The sequence below is a fragment of the Atractosteus spatula genome (genome assembly GCF_055471065.1).
Source record: "Atractosteus spatula isolate fAtrSpa1 chromosome 10 unlocalized genomic scaffold, fAtrSpa1.hap1 SUPER_10_unloc_2, whole genome shotgun sequence".
Classification (NCBI taxonomy): domain Eukaryota; kingdom Metazoa; phylum Chordata; class Actinopteri; order Semionotiformes; family Lepisosteidae; genus Atractosteus; species Atractosteus spatula.
Genome location: NW_028296622.1, coordinates 1,546,698 through 1,566,298, shown reverse-complemented (window position 1 = coordinate 1,566,298; position 19,601 = coordinate 1,546,698). Strand labels below are relative to the sequence as shown.

At 48.2% G+C, this 19,601-nt stretch overlaps 1 protein-coding gene across 1 annotated transcript; it reads right to left on the bottom strand.

The window, feature by feature from the left end:
• Positions 1-8,874: 8,874 nt before the first annotated feature.
• On the bottom strand, positions 8,875-18,683 carry LOC148812605 (uncharacterized). The gene is made up of 3 exons (XM_088908558.1): positions 18,619-18,683; positions 15,159-16,973; positions 8,875-11,874 (listed from the first exon to the last, which is right to left on the bottom strand). The coding sequence occupies exons 1-3, from the start codon at positions 18,635-18,637 to the stop codon at positions 10,658-10,660; spliced, it is 3,051 nt and encodes a 1,016-aa protein (XP_088764684.1). The 5' UTR covers positions 18,638-18,683; the 3' UTR covers positions 8,875-10,657.
• Between the last annotated feature and the right edge of the window lie 918 nt (positions 18,684-19,601).

Sequence of the window (19,601 nt, the reverse complement as noted above, 5' to 3'; positions counted from 1 at the left end):
TTTTACCTCAATGATAAACAGACACTTTTACCTCATACACCCTGAGCTCAGTGATAAAAAGACACCTTTACACAATTTCACCACAATCCCCCTGAGCACAATGATAAAAGACTTTTACACAATTTCACCACAACCCCCTCGAGCTCAATGATTAAAAGACACTTTTACACAATTTTACCTCAAACACCCTGAGCACGATGATAAAGACACTTTTACTCAATTTCACCACAAACCTCCCGAGCTCAATGATAAAATAACACTTGTACACAATTTTACCTCAAACCCCCCGAGCTCAATGATGAAAAGACACTTTTACACAATTTCACCACAAACCACACGAGCTCAATGATAGACAATTTTACACAATTTCACCACAAACCCCCTGAGCTCAATGATTAAAAGACACTTTTACACAATTTGACCTCAAACACCCTGAGCTCAGTGATAAAAAGACTTTTACACAATTTTATCTTAAACACACATCACATTCTCTCCACTACACATATAATTTCTTTACCTCCAGCTTCTCTCTTCTTGACTCAGCATCCCTCAACAAACTAGTTACACGCATAAAACCCACCACATCTATCTTAGATCCCATTCCCACCACTTTATTCCAGTCCTGTTTCTCTTCTCTGTCCCATTGTCCTCAATATTATACATGAATCCATGAGCACTGTACCAACGGTCCTCAAAACTGCTGCCATTACCCCCTTGCCAAAAAAGCCTAACATGGCTCTTGACAATCTTAATTTTCACCCCATCTCCAACTGACCCTTTCTTCCTAAAAGTCTAGAACGTGCTGTCACACTCCAGTTACATCACCACCAATCATCTAATAGCTTCTGATTCTGGTTCCCTCTCTATACTCATCCTTCTTGATCTCAGTGCTGCTTCTGACACTGTTGACCATGACATCTTACTTTCTCGTCCTGAGACTGTGTTTGGAGTTTCTGACACTGCCCTCAAATGGTTCAAATCTTACCTCACTGATTGCTGTGACTTTGTCTCTCTCAATGGGTACATGTCTGAAATTGGTCTTGTCAAGTCTGGTGTTCCTCAGGGCTCAATATGGGGCCCCTTGCTCTTCAGCATTTACATGTTCCTACTTGGTCAGCTTTTAAGATCACATGGCCTCAGCTTTCATTTTTACGCTGATGATACTCAACTATACATCCATACCAAACCTGACACTGATGTGGCTGTCTCTATTCTATCTAATTGCATCTCTGACGTAAAAAGTTGGATGACTCAAAGCGTCCTTCATCTTAACTGCGACAAGACTGAAGTCATGCTTATTGGCACCCCCCATCAACTTCGTAAAGCCAGTCCTGTAACCCTGTCTGTAGATGGCTCTGTACTTGAGCTTCAATCAAAATTGAAAAACCTTGGAGTTATATTCGATTCTGGCTTAACATTCGACCCACATGTGCAGCATATCGTCAAAATGTTTTTTTCACCTTAGAAATATCGCTAGACTACCCCCTATGCTATCACTAACTGTGGCTGAAAAGCTGATCAACACATTTGTATTCTCTCAAATTCACTACTGCAATGCTCTACTTGCAGGGGGATCAAAATCTACTCTGAACAAACTGCAGTCTGTCCAAACCTCAGCAGACAGAATCCTGACCAGGTCTGGTGCAAGTGACCACATCACTCCTATCCTGGAGTCCCTGCACTGGCATCCAGTTAAATTCTGTGTGGACTTTAAAATCCTCACGCTCACCTGTAAGGCTCTGCATGGCACCTAAGTACCTGTCTGAACTATTATCGCCCTACTCTCCACCTCACAACCTTCGCTCTGCTAATTCTGCCCTCCTTACTGTCCCCCAAGCCCCTCTACACTCTTTGGGTGACAGGGTCTTCTCCTGTTCTGCCCCCAAGCTCTGGAACTCTCTGCCCAAGGATATCAGAGAGTCACCTTCTCTAAACTCCTTCAAATCCAGACTCCAAACCCTGTTCTTCAGAAAAGCCTTTACTGAACTGGTTCCATTCTTCACCCCTCTGCTCTTAGTACCACCATCCACAGTCTCCTCTGTGTGTTGTAATTGTGTTTTATCTTGTGTATTCTTCTTATTTATTGTTATTGTCATCCTGTAAAGCGCTTTGAGAAGCCACCTTTAAAGGCGCTATATAAAATAAAGTTTAACACCCTGAGCTCAATGATAAAAATACACTTTTACACAATTTCACCTCAAACCCGTCACACTTACAAAAAAAAGACACACTTACCTTGGTGTTGGTGGAGGGGAGTCCTCGTATCCTGTAAAGCGCGTTGAGTAGAGTGTCCATAAAGGCGCCATATACAGATTCAGCCACGCAAATCATTACGTCATACCGCGGTACGTGATTGGCCGGCCAAAATGACCGACAGGGGCGCTCGTGGTGCGTTGGTCGGTCGTGGAAAGATTTCATCATTTGATCTCTTTACTGTGCACATTTTAATTTGCTTAGTATTGAATATTTATATGGGATTTTACAACTAAAGGGAAATTTTAGTAGCTGAGCATAAAAGGAAGAGGAGCATAACGCATCTGAAGGTCATAAACGATATTAATTTAGGAACATAAACATATTATGTCTCGGTATTTTAAAGAAAAATACACACCAGTCTTCCATTTCTCCCTGAACATTTTAAGATTCAAAGTCTTACATGTGGTTATTTCAGAAACCTTTTCACGTGCTCCTTGCCCCCTCTGACCATGATACCGGACGTTTATACAGTAGACAGCGCTCTGTGAGAGAAGTGACAGTTTCAAGCTTGTCTGCGAAGACGCTCGATAGCGGAGTAAACAAGCACACTTTTAGAACTGGGTTCATAGGGAGTATAAGATGGAAGCGCCTATCTACAGGAATGAAGGACGGTCTAACTATATTTAAGCACGGTGAACGTGGATTCTGTCTGGCACGGCCAGATTGTGAAAAATAACTATTTCATGAAACACGCGTTTCATTTTAATCAAGATGGGGGCAAGGGGGTCTTCTCTGTGACCCTCCCTTAGAAAATTAACGTGAAAAAACTAAAAATCAGACAATCACAACAGACATATCAGAAAACATCTACATACTGTGAGTGTCTGGAGACTGTATCTGAGTTTTAGTTTTTGGCCGGACCACAGCCCCACCCACACAAACACCCCCACTCACTCAGCCACAGCCCCACCCGCACACACAACCCCACACACACTCCCCCACAGCCCCACCTACACCAACACCCCCACCCCCCCACTGATCCACGCCACACGGCCGCCAGCGCACCCCGCCGCATCAAACAGACACTTTTACCTCAAACACCCTCTATCAAACAAGAATTTTACACAATTTCACCTCAAAGATTAAAAAAAACACTTTACACAATTTTACAATGATAAAGACAATTTTACAATAAGACACTTTTACATAATTTTTTCCACAGACCCCCTGAGCTCAATGATAAAGACAATTTTTACACAATTTGACCTCAAACCCATCGAGCTCAATGATAAAAAGACACGTTTACAATATTTTACAATGATAAACCGACATTTTACACAGTTTCACCACAAACCCGTCGAGCTCAATGATAGACACTTTTTACACAATTTGACCTCAAACCCGTCAAGCTCAATGATAAAGACACTTTTTACACAATTTGACCTCAAACCCATCGAGCTCAATGATAAAAAGACACTTTTACACTATTTTACAATGATAGACACTTTTAACACAATTTCACCACAAACCCGACGAGCTCAATGATAAAAAGACACGTTTACACTATTTTAACCTCAATGATAAATTACCTCGGTGTTGGTGGAGGGGAGTCCTCATTCTGTAAAGCTCGTAGCGTAGAGTGGAGTGTCCAGAAAAGCACTATATGAGTGTAAGCAATTATTAATATTACACAATTTTACCTCAAATCCCACGAGCTCAATGATAGACACTTTTAAACAATTTCACAACAAACCCCCCAAGCACAATGATAAACAGACACTTTTACACAATTTTACAATGGTAGACACTTTTTACACAATTTGACCTCAAACCCACCAAGCTCAATGATAAAAAGACACTTTTACACAATTTTAACCTTAATGATAAAAAGACACTCTTATATCACCACTTACCTTGGTGGTGGTGGAGGGGAGTCCTCATTCTGTAAAGCGCGTACAGTGGAGTGTCCAGAAAAGCACTATATGAGTGTAAGCAATTATTAATATTACACAATTTTACCTCAAACCCCACGAGCTCAATGATAAACAGACACTTTTACATAATTTGACCTAAAACACCCTGAGCTCAATGATAAAGACACTTTTACACAATTTTACCTGAAACCCACCGAGCTCAAAGATAAAAATACACTTTTGACAATTTTACCTCAAACCCGTCGAGCTCAATGATAAACCGACACTTTTGACACAATTTTACCTCAAACCCGTCGAGCACAATGATAAACCGACACTTTTGACAATTTTACCTCAAACCCTCCCAGCACAATGATAAACCGACACTTTTGACACAATTTTACCTCAAACCCTCCCAGCACAATGATAAACCGACACTTTTGACACAATTTTACCTCAAACCCGTCGAGCTCAATGATAAACCGACACTTTTGACACAATTTTACAATGATAAACCGACATTTTACACAATTTTACCTCAAACCCGTCGAGCTCAATGATAAAAATACACTTTTGACACAATTTTACCTCAAACCCGTCGAGCTCAATGATAAACCGCCACTTTTGACACAATTTTACCTCAAACCCGTCGAGCTCAATGATAAACCGACACTTTTGACACAATTTTACCTCAAACCCGTCGAGCTCAATGATAAAGACACACTTTTACACAATTTCACCACAGACATGTTCTCACTCCTATGACTGTTTTCTCATCAGCCTGAGGACTGAACGATTTCAATGAAGAAACGGAGGGACAAGTCGCCACTCACCGCCACAGCCCGGGAAACATCTTCCGTCTCCAACACGAACAGCAAACGTCCTCTCGGTGCGCAGAAACGTCCAGAAACGCGTTGACTTTGGACTCAGTCAAGTTTAACAGGTGTATAAACGTGCTGAAGAGCCCCAGCCTGGCGAAAACTCTGTCAGACCGATTATACTGACGCAGTATTATATTATATTAGCGTTACAACACTGAAAGCATATGATATTGATGACACTGACGCAAACGCACACTTTTCCGCTCCTTTGACGCCGATATCTACGTCCGTGAAGAACAAACTGCTGCTCTAGACGACATTATATTTAAAAAACACGAATTGAGTGATTGAAACGTGTTCAAACCGCAGTTGACCTGTGGCTTCAGCTCGGCGACGCAGAGACACGGCGTCCATGAGGGCGGGAAAGCAGAAAGCTTGTGTATTCTAATAAAGAGCTGACTAAAACCAATTATTAATGATAAAATAAGGTCAAACTCGGGAAACCGCGGCGGGGCAGGAGCCCTCACGGCGGGAAAGGCGGGAAGCGCGACCGTTAGGAATTCAAACTTATGTAACGCAACGGGGGCTCAGGCGGGCGCCCTTGCCGCATCAGGTCGGCCCCACACTGTCCGGGGCTCGAACCCGGGACTTCCGCGTCTCTCCGCAGCGACCCAGCACCGTGAGCTAAAGAAACGAGACGCGCACCTGCCCCGAGTTCTCGCAGGGACCGCCCCCCTGTCCCCTCTCAGCCAATGGGCTTCCACCACGGTGGAGTGACGTCCCCCCTCAGCCCTCTCCTCCAATGGGCTTAAAGGACACTCGAGTGACGCTCTCGGGAGCCCTCCTCCTCGGCAGGGCTGTTATAAGCCCTCTGAGTGACTGACCCAGGGTTCACAAGCTGCCCAGGAGGCTCTACTGTACACAGAGAGGGGTGGGAGGGGGGAACAAGCCGATACCCTGGCTCCTCTCAGGAAACTGCTGATGAAGCCGGGATCAATTAGCGACCGACTAATTAACGAGCGAGTTGAACCCTGTGGGTGTCATTCCCACCTACTGTGTGCGCTTTCAGGAACAGTGACCCTGATTAAATCTGGCCGATCCAGCTCTTGGCTCCCTGGTTCGGAACCGACAGAGTGGACCGGGTCGAGACAGCAGGACCGTCAGGCTGCGCTGTGATGTCAAACCGTCAGGAAGGATAGCGGTCATATCACACAAACACCAGTGCCAGCAACCCCCAGCAGGAACACACAGACTCCACACACACAGACACCAGTACCAGCGAACCCCAGCAGGAACACGCAGAATCCACACACACAGACACCAGCGACCCCCAGCAGGAACACGCAGACTCCACACACACAGACACCAGTACCAGCGACCACCAGCAGAAACACGAAGACTCCACACACACAGACACCAGCACCAGCGACCCCCCAGCAGGAACAGTCAGACTCCACACACACAGACACCAGTGACCCCCCAACAGGAACACGCAGACTCCACACACAGACACCAGCTCCAGCGACCCACAGCAGGAACACGCAGACTCCACACTCGCTCCTCTGACACAGTTTCACTTGCTTGTCCTCGCCGCTCGGCTCAGGGGACGAGTGAGGACAGATTCAGGGAAAGAGCAGCACCGACAGTGAGTCACTGGGGAAAAGAGAGACTCTTTCTCTGAGGAGCAGGGCGGTATTGGCTTCGACATGCTCGCTGGAGGTGCTGTGGTTCCAGTTTGCGATGTGATGAGAACAGCGATTCGTCCAGCAGTTTCAGGACTCAACCTAAAAAGTGACTTTGTAGCTGATGTGACAGAGGACCAGCCTAGAGGACCAGGTATTGAAGAGAAACAGGAACGTGTGTTTTTACCTCCTTCCAGCTGAAGTACAGCAGCAGAAACCTATTGTTCGCGTCTTTAGAATGATACAGAAACGCTGTTGGAAAACAAAGGTGATTATGAGAGAAGTAGTTGAATAAAAATCAGAATCAAGCCCTGCAGGACTAAAGGGATCCTGTCTGTTGTAACAGAGCTGACTGACAGGAGCTGGTATTTCATACCAGACTGAGAGGATTATACTGGGGAGAATAACAGACAGTCAGGAGATCAAATATTGTAGGGTTACACGTTACAGGACTCCCGTCTCCTGTGGAGACACACGTGTGGGGTCGTGTCAGGGCAGAAGTCCCACATTGTAAACCAGTGTAAACTGGGACTGGGACCAACCCGGATCAAGACCAGACCTGAGAGCTTCAGGACTCTCTCCCACTGGTGTCCTTTTCTCTCTCTCTGTCCTGTGTCCTAACAAACCCCACTAATCCCCCGTGTGGGAAAGAGGACCCGCTCGTCCCTCCTGTCCTGTCCCGGTGTCGCCGTCACTGGGACTGGAGCAGCCGGAGAGGAGACGCACTTCCAGAACTTTCCTTCCCGCTCGGCTCTTCCCCTCCTGAGGAAAGAGCATCTTCCCACACAAACAGCCCGTTTCTCTCGGAGACGCCCGCAGCACAGGGGGCCTTTTCCCAGGACACCAGGACTCCCCTCGTCTGCGGAAACACCCGGGAAGAGCCTCCCAGCCCACAGGAGGGGAGTCCCAGTCCTTCCCGGGATTTCCAGGACAGGAGCGGCTCCTCAGCTGGGAATAAAACCGCCCCGAGAGGAGCTCGAGCGCTCGGGCTCGGAGCGTCGCTTAGCAACCGGCGCCGCAGCGCCATCCGGAGGACGAGCCGGAAGCGGGTTTTGGCGCCAGTTCTGCTCTTTGATGATCGGCTCAGGAGAATAAAGTCGATATAAAAACATTTAAGTCCATTTCTCTCCCTCCTCTGTGGAAGCCGTGTCCGCCAGGGAGTGAAAAGAAAAAAAACGCGCCGCGGTTTCTCGCCGTTTCGGCTTTAGATCTCGAAATTATGACTTTTCTGACTCGGAAGTGCGAGATATAAAGTCCCAATGACCAGAAATAAACTCGTGATTCTGAGACTGTAAGTCGCCGTTGCGAGATATAAAGTCCCAATGACCAGAAATAAACTCGTGATTCTGAGACTGTAAGTCGCCGTTGCGAGATATAAAGTCCCAATGACCAGAAATAAAGTCGTGATTCTGAGATTGTAAGTCGCCGTTGCGGGATATAAAGTCCCAATGACCAGAAATAAAGTCGTGATTCTGAGATTGTAAGTCGCCGTTGTGAGATATAAAGTCCCAATGACCAGAAATAAAGTCGTAATTCTGAGACTGTAAGTCGCCGTTGCGAGATATAAAGTCCCAGTTGCCGGACGAGCCGGCAGCGGGTCTGGGCGCCGTCATGAAACGACGTCTTTCATCATCACGTCGGTTTTCCAGCGGCGCTTCAACGTCCTTCTGCACAAGCGAGCGGTGTGTTTCTGCAGCTGCACTCCGGCTGAAGGAGGTGAAAACGCGCTTCTCTTCCAGAAAGGTCTGTGTGTCCGAGCGATCGGCCGGCCTGATGCGCGCAGTGTGGCTGACCGTCGCGCTGAAGCGCCTCTGTCTCTTCCTCAAGACCCCTCATGAGCAGCCCCTCGAACACCCACACCAGACACGCTGTGAGAAGGAGGCACACGCCCCCGCTGGGATCGCAGACACAGCCCGGCCGCCTCACGCCTGTCCTGGCCCACCCTGCCTGGCGCCCGCCGGAAACAGCTGCTCGCCATCTCGGCCACAACCGGCCACTTTCCCACCTCGGAGTCCCGGTCAGCGACACTGTGCTCTTATACCGGGTGGGACACCGCCAGACCCACAGCTGGATACAAACTCACTGTTCCACTGTTACAATTATACACATGTAGTGGCTCTCTGAAGGCACCAGTTCTGTAGGGTTTGGGCATTTACTGGGACAATTATTAATTGTAGCAGTAAATCACAAAATGATTCTTTTGATGGCCTTAGAATCCAACCATGCGATATAACTCAAACAACGCACACACACAGGTACTAATACACAAGGATACATTTATTAATACATAGAATATGCATATAAATCTAACAGATCTTATCAAGAGGGTTATCAGAATACAAAAGATATATATTCAATCAGTTACAAAGTGTTACACATATCAAGAGGACATATGTTCAGTATATCATTCATTTAGACCGTTTCGTAAATGAACTTGGTTATAACTTCTACATTAGATACTCAAAACAAGTACATAACTCTTAGGAATTAAATTGATATCAACTGGTTGGGATAACAATTGAATTCTCGAGCTGTAATGCATTGAAGTTGAATACTCATCCAATCTCTGGGGATTCAGATCTCCTGCGGGCACAAAGAAACAGTTTCAGCCTGTTGCTGTCCAATCCGCGCTCTCTGGCTGCGTGCCAGGCTGTGCTGTGCGGCTTGCGACGGTGCGCTGCTGATGCTCACTGACCGGCTAGTTAGTGTTGGCTTTAACTAGCACAGTTTGTGCACAGGAGAAAAGATGACTGTGGGTCCCAGCAGGTCAGGAAGAGGACCTGTTCGTTCCTGATGAAGCGCTAGTTCTGAATAGTGATTCAGCTGTCCACAGTTCGGACCTGTTCACGAGGCTTGCTGCTGGTGCTAACCTCGGGTGGATCCTCTGGTTACTCTCTGGCAACCTCCACTCTAGACTCTTAGAACAAAGGAAAGTTCTGGCACTCGGACACACTGGCCATTCCGTGGTTGTCCGGGCTGAGTCTCAGGATGGTCAGGAGGTGCGCTGCGAGAATGTCCTGCCCTTGGGAGCCTCCTGCTCCTGGGCCGTCCTGCCCTGGAATTCTCCTTTGAATTCCCTTTAGAAAAGTCCACAGAATCCTCTCCAGAATCCCTTCTGAATTTTACTGAATCTCTCAGGCTCTCTGTGTTGCCTGTTTTTACCTGGAGGAACTTCAGCTTGTTCATTGGCTGAAGGTTCCATGGGCATCAGAGTCCCACGTGGGTTACTCGGCCCTACCAGTCCCTGATTGGTTGATCAAGGTGAGATATGAGTCACTTACTCCTGACACTTAGGAATGCAGTCCAGATGTCCATTCGGCACTCCCTAGACAGATAGGCGCCAATGGATGACCATTGATCATGATAGCCAGGCTTAGCTAAGTGCATCCCCCTTTGGGAGCTGTCCCTTATCAAAAGAAAACATCTTTAAATCAGTCTACATGAATAGCTTCTCTGTGGCTCCACAACAGAGAGATGGGGCCTCATTTGGGAAAGGACACTTAATTCTGTCTTATTAACAAGCATTGCCGCTACATACATATATTCTGTTAGACACACATACAATGTCAGAATTATATCCAAAAGTATTCATGACATTTATATATACACAAAGAATACCAAAATACAAACATGATCAAAATAGAACATTATTTAAAATTAGTTTTCTTCACATGGGACACTAAGGGCTGGTTTTCAGTGAGTCGGATCTCTTACGAGGAAGAGATCAGTGTTTCAGTGGAAAGTCCTCACTCTGTGTCCAGGAAGTATCTTCCTCTCCCGCTGGGAAAAACTGTGGATCAGTGACTGACCTGCGGCAGTGTCTCTGTGTCTCTCTGTCACTCGGATAACACTGCCTGAGCTCCTCCTCTCCCTCTCCCGCTCCTGTCTCAGTGTCTTCAGCTCTCTCTCAGCTCCTCGATCTCCTCTCTGTTTCTCTCTCCTGTCTGTGGGCTGTGTGTGCTTTTGTATGTCTGCGGGCTGTGTGTGCTCTTGTCTCAGTCATCTTCTGTGACCTTCTTCTCGATGTGCTGCTTGTGGTCCTCAATCACTCTCCTGTGTCTCCTGTGTGTCTCTGATGCCACACAGTGAGTCTGTCTATCACTGTGTTTTGTCTCTCTATTGTCTCTCTGTATCTCTCTACTGTCTCTCTCAGCTCCTCGATCTCCCTCCTGCAGCTCCTGTGCTCCTGTCCTGCTGGAGTGAACTGTGTTGTCGACACACTGACCTGCTGGAGAGTCTCTCTGTGTCCCTCTGCCTCCTCTCTGGCCTTTTCCTCATAGTGCTGCCTGAGCTCCTCCATCACCCTTCTGTGTGTCTCCTCTCTCTTTCTCCTCTCCCTCTCCTGCTCCTCTCTCAGTTCCTCTATCTCTCTCTGCAGCCTCTCTCTCTCCCCTCTCTCTCTCCTCAGCTCCTCCTCCAGCTCTCTCCTCCTCCCCTCATCCCTCTCCTCCCTCAGCCTCTCCTCCAGCTCTGCTATCCGCTCCTCCAGCGCTCTGATCTTCTCCTCTCGTGTCTGGATCTCCTCCTCCATCCTGCGGAGGTAGTTCTGCAGCTCCTTCTGGTGCTTCTCCCTCAGTCTCTCCTCCTCCCCCTCCCTCAGGATCTGCAGTTGCCTCTGTCTGATCTGGGACTCGGCCTCCTGGTACGTCTCAGTTCTGTAGTAGCTGCCCTTGTTTCCTGCGACCAGCTCCTCTATCTTCTCCAGCAGCTCTGTGACCTGAGTGCTGCCCCTGTCCTTGTTGTTGAGGGCGTGATACCTGTTCCCACACTTCTCCAGCAGCCACTGGAGCTCCCTGCTGCCTGTGTGCACAGACTCCTCCAGCGTCCTGCTGGCCAGCTCATCAGCGTGGGTGAGCAGGACCATGGTGTGTCCTAGGGCACTCTCCCCGAATATCTCCAGGACTGTCTCCAGTGTCCTCCTCTCCTCCCCTGTGGATCGGCCCAGCGGGGTCACCAGGAGGAAGGCGTGGGGTCCCGGGGCAGACAGGTTAACACAGAGCCCCACATCCCGTTTCCTGTCCCCCTCAGACAGTCTGGCGTGGAGCCAGTCTGGAGTGTCCACCACAGTCACCCGTCTCCCGGACACTTGTCCTGTCCTCTTCCGGCTCTCCTGAGTGACCGCGGAGCTGCTGGCTTCAGAGGGAAACTCCTCTGAGCCCAGGATGGTGTTTCCTGCTGCGCTCTTCCCAGCACCAGTCCTGCCCAGCAGCACCAGTCTCAGCTCAGAGGGGCGGGACTGGAGTCTGGGTTCGACTTCACTCACTGCAACAGGAGGAGAGACAGGAGCATCAGGGAGGTGACACATGAGAGGAGACGAGCCTCTCCACAGATAAGAAGGGTTCAGTTTGAAGAAGAAGGGTCAAAACTTAAAAGTCATTATGAAGGAATCTTACAGAATGAACATCTGGGAATTAACCTTGAGTATCAACTAACTACATAGTTTTACCTGATGTTCATGTTTTTTCCTTGTGTCAGATCTATTTTTTCAACGTGACTCAAGTTTCATCTGAAAAGTCTGTGTTTATATACCGGCCTCAAGCATATACACTGCCCTCTCACACCTGGACGAGAGAGAAACGTATGTGAGAATGTTGTTGTTGATTACAGCTCAGCATTCAACACCATCGTACCCTCAAGGCTCATCACCAAGCTCCGGGACGATCAGACCTGGACCCACCACACCAACCCCGTAGACAAGACAGCGCCTGTTCTTTCTCCCCAGACTGAAGAAGTTCAGCCTGCCTTCACACATCCTGACCAGCTTCTACAGCTGCACCACTGAGAGCATCCTAACCAGCTGCTCCACTGCCTGGTGTGGTAACTGCTCCGCCCACGAGCTCAGGGTCCTCCAGAGGGTGGTGACACTGGCTCAGAACACTACCAGCTGCGCTACTGAACACAGAGGATATCTACTGTGTTAATGCCTCAAGAAGGCCAGGTCCATCCTCAGGGACCCCAGTCACCCTAAACACAACTTGCTCTCTCTACTACCATCTGGAAAACGGTACTGAAGTATCAGACCAAGACCACCAGGTGTCAGAACAGCTTCTTCCCCCAGGCAGTAAGACTGCTGAACAGCCAACCACAGCAGACACCTGCAGTTACCTCCTTGAACTGACAGGGGGCACTGGCACTCTCAGGACACCTACGAAGAGCACTAAATACCTCCTACCCTGTACCCTACTACTGTCAGCACACCTCAATACCTCCTACCCTGTACCCTACCACTGTCAGGACACCTCAATACCTCCTACCCTGTACCCTACTACTGTCAGGACACCTAAATACCTCCTACCCTGTACCCTACTACTGTCAGGACACCTAAATACCTCCTACCCTGTACCCTACTACTGTCGGGACACCTCAATACCTCCTACCCTGTACCCTACTACTGTCAGGACACCTCAATACCTCAATACCTCCTACCCTGTACCCTACTACTGTCAGGACACCTCCATACCTCCTACCCTGTACCCTACTACTGTCAGGACACCTCAATACCTCCTACCCTGTACCCTACTACTGTCAGGACACCTAAATACCTCCTACCCTGTACCCTACTACTGTCAGGACACCTCAATACCTCCTACCCTGTACCCTACTACTGTCAGGACACCTAAATACCTCAATACCTCCTACCCTGTACCCTACTACTGTCAGGACACCTAAATACCTAAATACCTCCTACCCTGTACCCTACTACTGTCAGGACACCTAAATACCTCATACCCTGTACCCTACGACTGTCAGGACACCTCAATACCTCCTACCCTGTACCCGACTACTGTCAGGACACCTAAATACCTAAATACCTCCTACCCTGTACCCTACTACTGTCAGGACACCTAAATACCTAAATACCTGCTACCCTGTACCCTACTACTGTCAGGACACCTAAATACCTAAATACCTCCTACCCTGTACCCTACTACTGTCAGGACACCTAAATACCTCATACCCTGTACCCTACGACTGTCAGGAGACCTAATTACCTCCTACCCTGTACCCTACTACTGTCAGGACACCTAAATACCTCCTACCCTGAACACTACTACTGTCAGGACACCTCAATACCTCCTACCCTGTACCCTGCTACTGTCAGGACACCTCAATACCTCCTACCCTGAACACTACTACTGTCAGGACACCTAAATACCTCCTACCCTGTACCCTGCTACTGTCAGGACACCTCAATACCTCCTACCCTGAACACTACCACTGTCAGGACACCTCAATACCTCCTACCCTGTACCCTACTACTGTCAGGACACCTAAATACCTCCTACCCTGTACCCTACTACTGTCAGGACACCTAAATACCTTCTACCCTGTACCCTACTACTGTCAGGACACCTCAATACCTCCTACCCTGTACCCTACTACTGTCAGGACACCTAAATACTTAAATACCTCCTACCCTGAACACTACTACTGTCAGGACACCTCAATACCTCCTACCCTGTACCCTACTACTGTCAGGACACCTCAATACCTCCTACCCTGTACCCTGCTACTGTCAGGACACCTAAATACCTCCTACCCTGTACCCTACTACTGTCAGGACACCTCAATACCTCCTACCCTGTACCCCACTACTGTCAGGACACCTAAATACCTTCTACCCTGTACCCTACTACTGTCAGGACACCTAAATACCTCCTACCCTGTACCCTACTACTGTCAGGACACCTCAGTACCTCCTACCCTGTACCCTACTACTGTCAGGACACCTAAATACTTAAATACCTCCTACCCTGAACACTACTACTGTCAGGACACCTAAATACCTCCTACCCTGTACCCTACTACTGTCAGGACACCTCAATACCTCCTACCCTGTACCCCACTACTGTCAGGACACCTCAATACCTCCTACCCTGTACCCTACCACTGTCAGGACACCTAAATACCTCCTACCCTGTACCCTACTACTGTCAGGACACCTCAATACCTCCTACCCTGTACCCTACTACTGTCAGGACACCTCAATACCTCCTACCCTGTACCCTACTACTGTCAGGACACCTCAATACCTCCTACCCTGAACACTACTACAGTCAGGACACCTCAATACCTCCTATCCTTGTGTTACTTCCACACAATCTGTAAATTGCAGTTGTGTAATCTGTTGTATCCCAATGTTAACCCCTATAAATTCCTGTCCTCCAACTCTTCTATCCCTCTTAACGAACCTTTAACGAGCTTGCAGATTTCAATGCTGACAACACTGCTGTGTGCTGTACTGTTCGTGCATCGATCAATAAACCTTGATTGATTGAGTGTTGGTCCGACAGTCTTGAGGAACAGATTACAGAGACTGAGCTGCTGTGTGATGGATTAAATCTAATCTCCCTGAGAGAAAACAGTTCAATTACAGCACAGAGGATTTAAACAGACACAGATCTGTGTGCCACTGTGTTAGTAACGCAGTACAGAGCGGAGCACAGTATGATTTTAATTCCTAACAGGACACAAGATGGTTGAATCTCTCAGTCTGATGAGCAGTAAGATCAGTGACTCAGTAATACAGCATCAATCACACTCACTGGTGGGAGTTTCAAGATCTTTACTGTTCCTCCTCTTGACAGGCAGTCTGGGCTCCTCTGTCTCTTTCTCCAGCTCCTCTTCCTCCAGTGTCTTTCTCATCTTCTCCTTCAGCTCCTCTTCTCTCCTGCTCCACTCCTCCTCCAACCTCTGTCTGAGCCCCTCTTCTCTCTCTCTCTCCCTTCTTTCATACTTCTGTCTCAGCTCCTCTTTCTCTCTCTGTCTCTCCTCCTCCCTGTGTCTCAGCTCCTCCATCTCTCTCTGTCTCTCCTCCTCCCTCTGTCTCAGCTCCTCTGTCTCTCTCTGTCTCTCCTCCAACCTCTGTCTCAGCTCCTCTGTCTCTCTCTGTCTCTCCTCCTCCCTCTGTCTCAGGTCCTCTGTCTCTCTCTGTCTCTCCTCCTCCCTCTGTCTCAGCTCCTTCGTCTCTCTCTGTCCCAGCTCCCCCGTCTCTCTCTGTCTCAGCTCCTCTGTCTCTCTCTGTCTCTCCTCCTCCCTCTGTCTCAGCTCCTCCGTCTCTCTCTGTCTCAGCTCCTCCGTCTCTCTCTGTCTCTCCTCCTCCCTCTGTCTCAGCTCCTCCGTCTCTCTCTGTCTCTCCTCCAACCTCTGTCTCAGCTCCTCCGTCTCTCTCTGTCTCTCCTCCAACCTCTGTCTCAGCTCCTCCGTCTCTCTCTGTCTCTCCTCCTCCCTCTGTCTCAGCTCCTCCGTCTCTCTCTGTCTCTCCTCCAACCTCTGTCTCAGCTCCTCCGTCTCTCTCTGTCTCTCCTCCAACCTCTGTCTCAGCTCCTCCGTCTCTCTCTGTCTCTCCTTTTCCCTCTGTCTCAGCTCCTCCGTCTCTCTCTGTCTCTCCTCCAACCTCTGTCTCAGCTCCTCCGTCTCTCTCTGTCTCTCCTCCAACCTCTGTCTCAACTCCTCCGTCTCTCTCTGTCTCTCCTCCTCCCTCTGTCTCAGCTCCTCTGTCTCTCTCTGTCTCTCCTCCTCCCTCTGTCTCAGCTCCTCCGTCTCTCTCTGTCTCTCCTCCTCCCTCTGTCTCAGCTCCTCCGTCTCTCTCTGTCTCTCCTCCTCCCTCTGTCTCAGCTCCTCCGTCTGTCTCTGTCTCTCCTTCTCCCTCTGTCTCAGTTCCTCCGTCTCTCTCTGTCTCTCCTCCAACCTCTGTCTCAGCTCCTCTATCTCTCTATTGTATGTCTCCAGTTCAGTGTATACTTGGTCTATGTCAGTGGTGAAGTACAGCCCATAGTTTCCTGCCACCATGTCCTCTATCTTCTCTAGCAGCTCTGTGACCTGAGTGCCGCCCCTATCCTTGTTGTTGAGAACATGATACCTGTTCCCACACTTCTTCACCAGCCACTGGAGATCCTTCCCTCTTCTCTCAATGTGCTGCTCAATGGTTGTGTGTGTCAGTGTGTCCCCGCAGGTGAACAGCACTATTGTGTGTCTCCACACTCTCTCACTGAGGAGCTCCAGATATTCCTTCACTGATCTCCAGTCTGTGTTTGAGTCCAGATCAATCACCAGGAGGAGAGTGTGGGGTCCTGGGGGACACAGAGACACGCTGTACACAACCTCCTGTCTGATCTGCTGAGGATCATTCCTCATCAGCCACACATTCCAGCCTGGAGTGTTGACCACAGTGATCTGCCTCCCAGCTACTTCACCCTGTCTCTTCTCACACTCCTGAGGTTCTCCCTCAGTCTCAAACTCCTCTCTGCCCAGGATGGTGTTTCCTGCTGAGCTCTTCTCAGACCATCTCTTCCCCAGCAGCACGATCCTGATCTCTGAGAGACGCTGTGGTACCTCATGGGAATCAGCCCGTCTCCTCCCTGTCAGAGAGAAAGATCACAGATTATTTACATTATAAAGTTTTCATCACAGATATCTTCACTCTTCATCCCATTTAAAATTCACGATAAAAACTTTTCTATATCTTTCCTATTGTCCCAGCCCTGTGAGAGAGGAAAATCACAGATTATTGAGATTATTTTTCTGTGTATTCTCTGTGGTATACAAAAATGTTCTGTTAATGTTAATCAGACTGTATTCTTACAACATTCTTATTCTGTATTCTTACAATTTATATTAAATATTTGTTTATTTTAACTGTTCTCTCAATAGTACATGTTTATTTTTCATCAGGATTTTGTTTCTTAGAATAATTTAACCTCACTGAAAGGTTAGATTTCTCTCATCTGATAAACAAAACAGACATTTTTCCAATGTCTTCCTTGCTCATCTTTACCAAGGGTGCCAATACTTCAAGAGGGCCCTGTAGAGTCCCACTAACACTCTGAGTGTCCAATGGCAGTTCAGACATATATGGGACTCCTGTGTTCAGAATGAACCTTTATACCACCTTATTTTTAGATAAATGTAAAGAACTGTAAAATCATTCAGTCCATCCTGATTCTTCAGTAGTGAGTCTAAAATGTCACATTTCATAAAAAATATTTGGGACTCAGCCACCTGGCTGGGAAATCTCTGTGTTGTATAGTTTCAAACCGCTTAGAAACTACTACAGTGTGGATCTACTGTGATCCACACTGAAGAGAACTAGCGTGATGTTAGTTTAAAAACAGTGAAACTGACAGGGTGGAGGAACTGAGTCTCTTTAGTCTGAAGGGAGTGTCCCACACTGACAGGGTGAAGATAGGGAACACAATTCATACAAAATATTCAACATCCTCAGTGACAGTCAGTCATCATTAAAGACCAGTTAGATATTGAAACCTCAGAGTTCCTCAGAATTTAACACTGAAGCTCAAAGCAACACTAAGACTTAAAATCAGGAGTGGGAGGCTCTACTGTACACAGAGGGGGGTGGGAGAGGGGAACAAGCTGCCCAGCCCTGTTGTTGAAGATGATACCCTGGCTTCTCTCCAGACACAGCTGGATGAGCTCCTCCAGTCAGGACATGGGGCTCTACTGTACAGAGAGGGGTTAAGGGAGGGAACAAGCTGCCCAGTCAAGACAGTACAAACAGCTGCATGAGACCCTGGAATCATTACGAATTATGGGCCAAATAAATTCCTCTGTTGTTCATCTGTACTGATTCCTCTCTGGTATTATCAGCTGTACAATAAACACGGCCCCTGAGCAACAAACAGGAAATGTTCATATCTGAGCGTGTCTGAGCATCATGAATACTAACACTGTGAATCCAATACCATCAGCACACAGTCAGGTTTTACATCAATCATTCTACCTTAAATAAACACCTTATTAAAATATTTAGTGAATTCCAATCAGCTTGAGTTGACAGTACCGATCTCTGATCCCCAACAAGAGAAAGTGAAAGTAAAACAGTTTCTGTCTCTCTCCTAGTTCAGAGCCTGTGTGTCTGACAGACAGAACACACTCTCAGCAGACAGGAAGACACTTCTCCAGCTGCTGCTGTGCTCTGTGACAGAGAAGAGACCCTCAGTGACTCCCTTACCGATACTCTGACAGGCAGAACAAGAGAAAACTCACCAGGGCTGAGCGCTGCCATCTCTCTCTCTCTCCTTCTCTTCCTGCTGATGTGAGGTGGCGGGTTTCCTGTCCTCGCTGTGACGCTGCTCTGGCGCCACCTAGTGTGGATTCATAAAGTTAATCACCAACTGAACAGGTTCATCAGTAAGAGCAAAATAAAACACCAGAATACCCAGATCAACTCTTAACAGCATCCTTGGACACTGGGGTCCACACCCCTACTCTCACACACAGTGTCCTGAATCTGTACTGACCAGCAGTCGGGACACTGGGGTCCACACCCCTACTCTCACACACAGTGTCCTGATCTGTACTGACCAGCAGTCAGGACACTGGGGTCCACACCCCTACTCTCACACACAGTGTCCTGATCTGTACTGACCAGCAGTCGGGACACTGGGGTCCACACCCCTACTCTCACACACAGTGTCCTGGATCTGTACTGACCAGCAGTCTGGACACTGGGGTCCACACCCCTACTCTCACACACAGTGTCCTGATCTGTACTGACCAGCAGTCGGGACACTGGGGTCCACACCCCTACTCTCACACACAGTGTCCTGATCTGTACTGACCAGCAGTCGGGACACTGGGGTCACACCCCTACTCTCACACACAGTGTCCTGATCTGTACTGACCAGCAGTCAGGACACTGGGGTCCACACCCCTACTCTCACACACAGTGTCCTGATCTGTACTGACCAGCAGTCGGGACACTGGGGTCCACACCCCTACTCTCACCCACAGTGTTGTTGTACTGAGCAGAACTTTTTTTATATTTATACATACTGTGTGCGTCATTGACGACACCTCTACTCTTACAGTGTCCTGTCTGTGTCTCTGGTTTGTAATCTCTCTTATGTTCAGACAGACAAGAGAGAGAAATGGACTTTTATGTTTTTCTATCGACTTTATTCTCCTGAGCCGATCATCAAAGAGCAGAACTGGCGCCAAAACCCGCTTCCGGCTCGTCCTCCGGATGG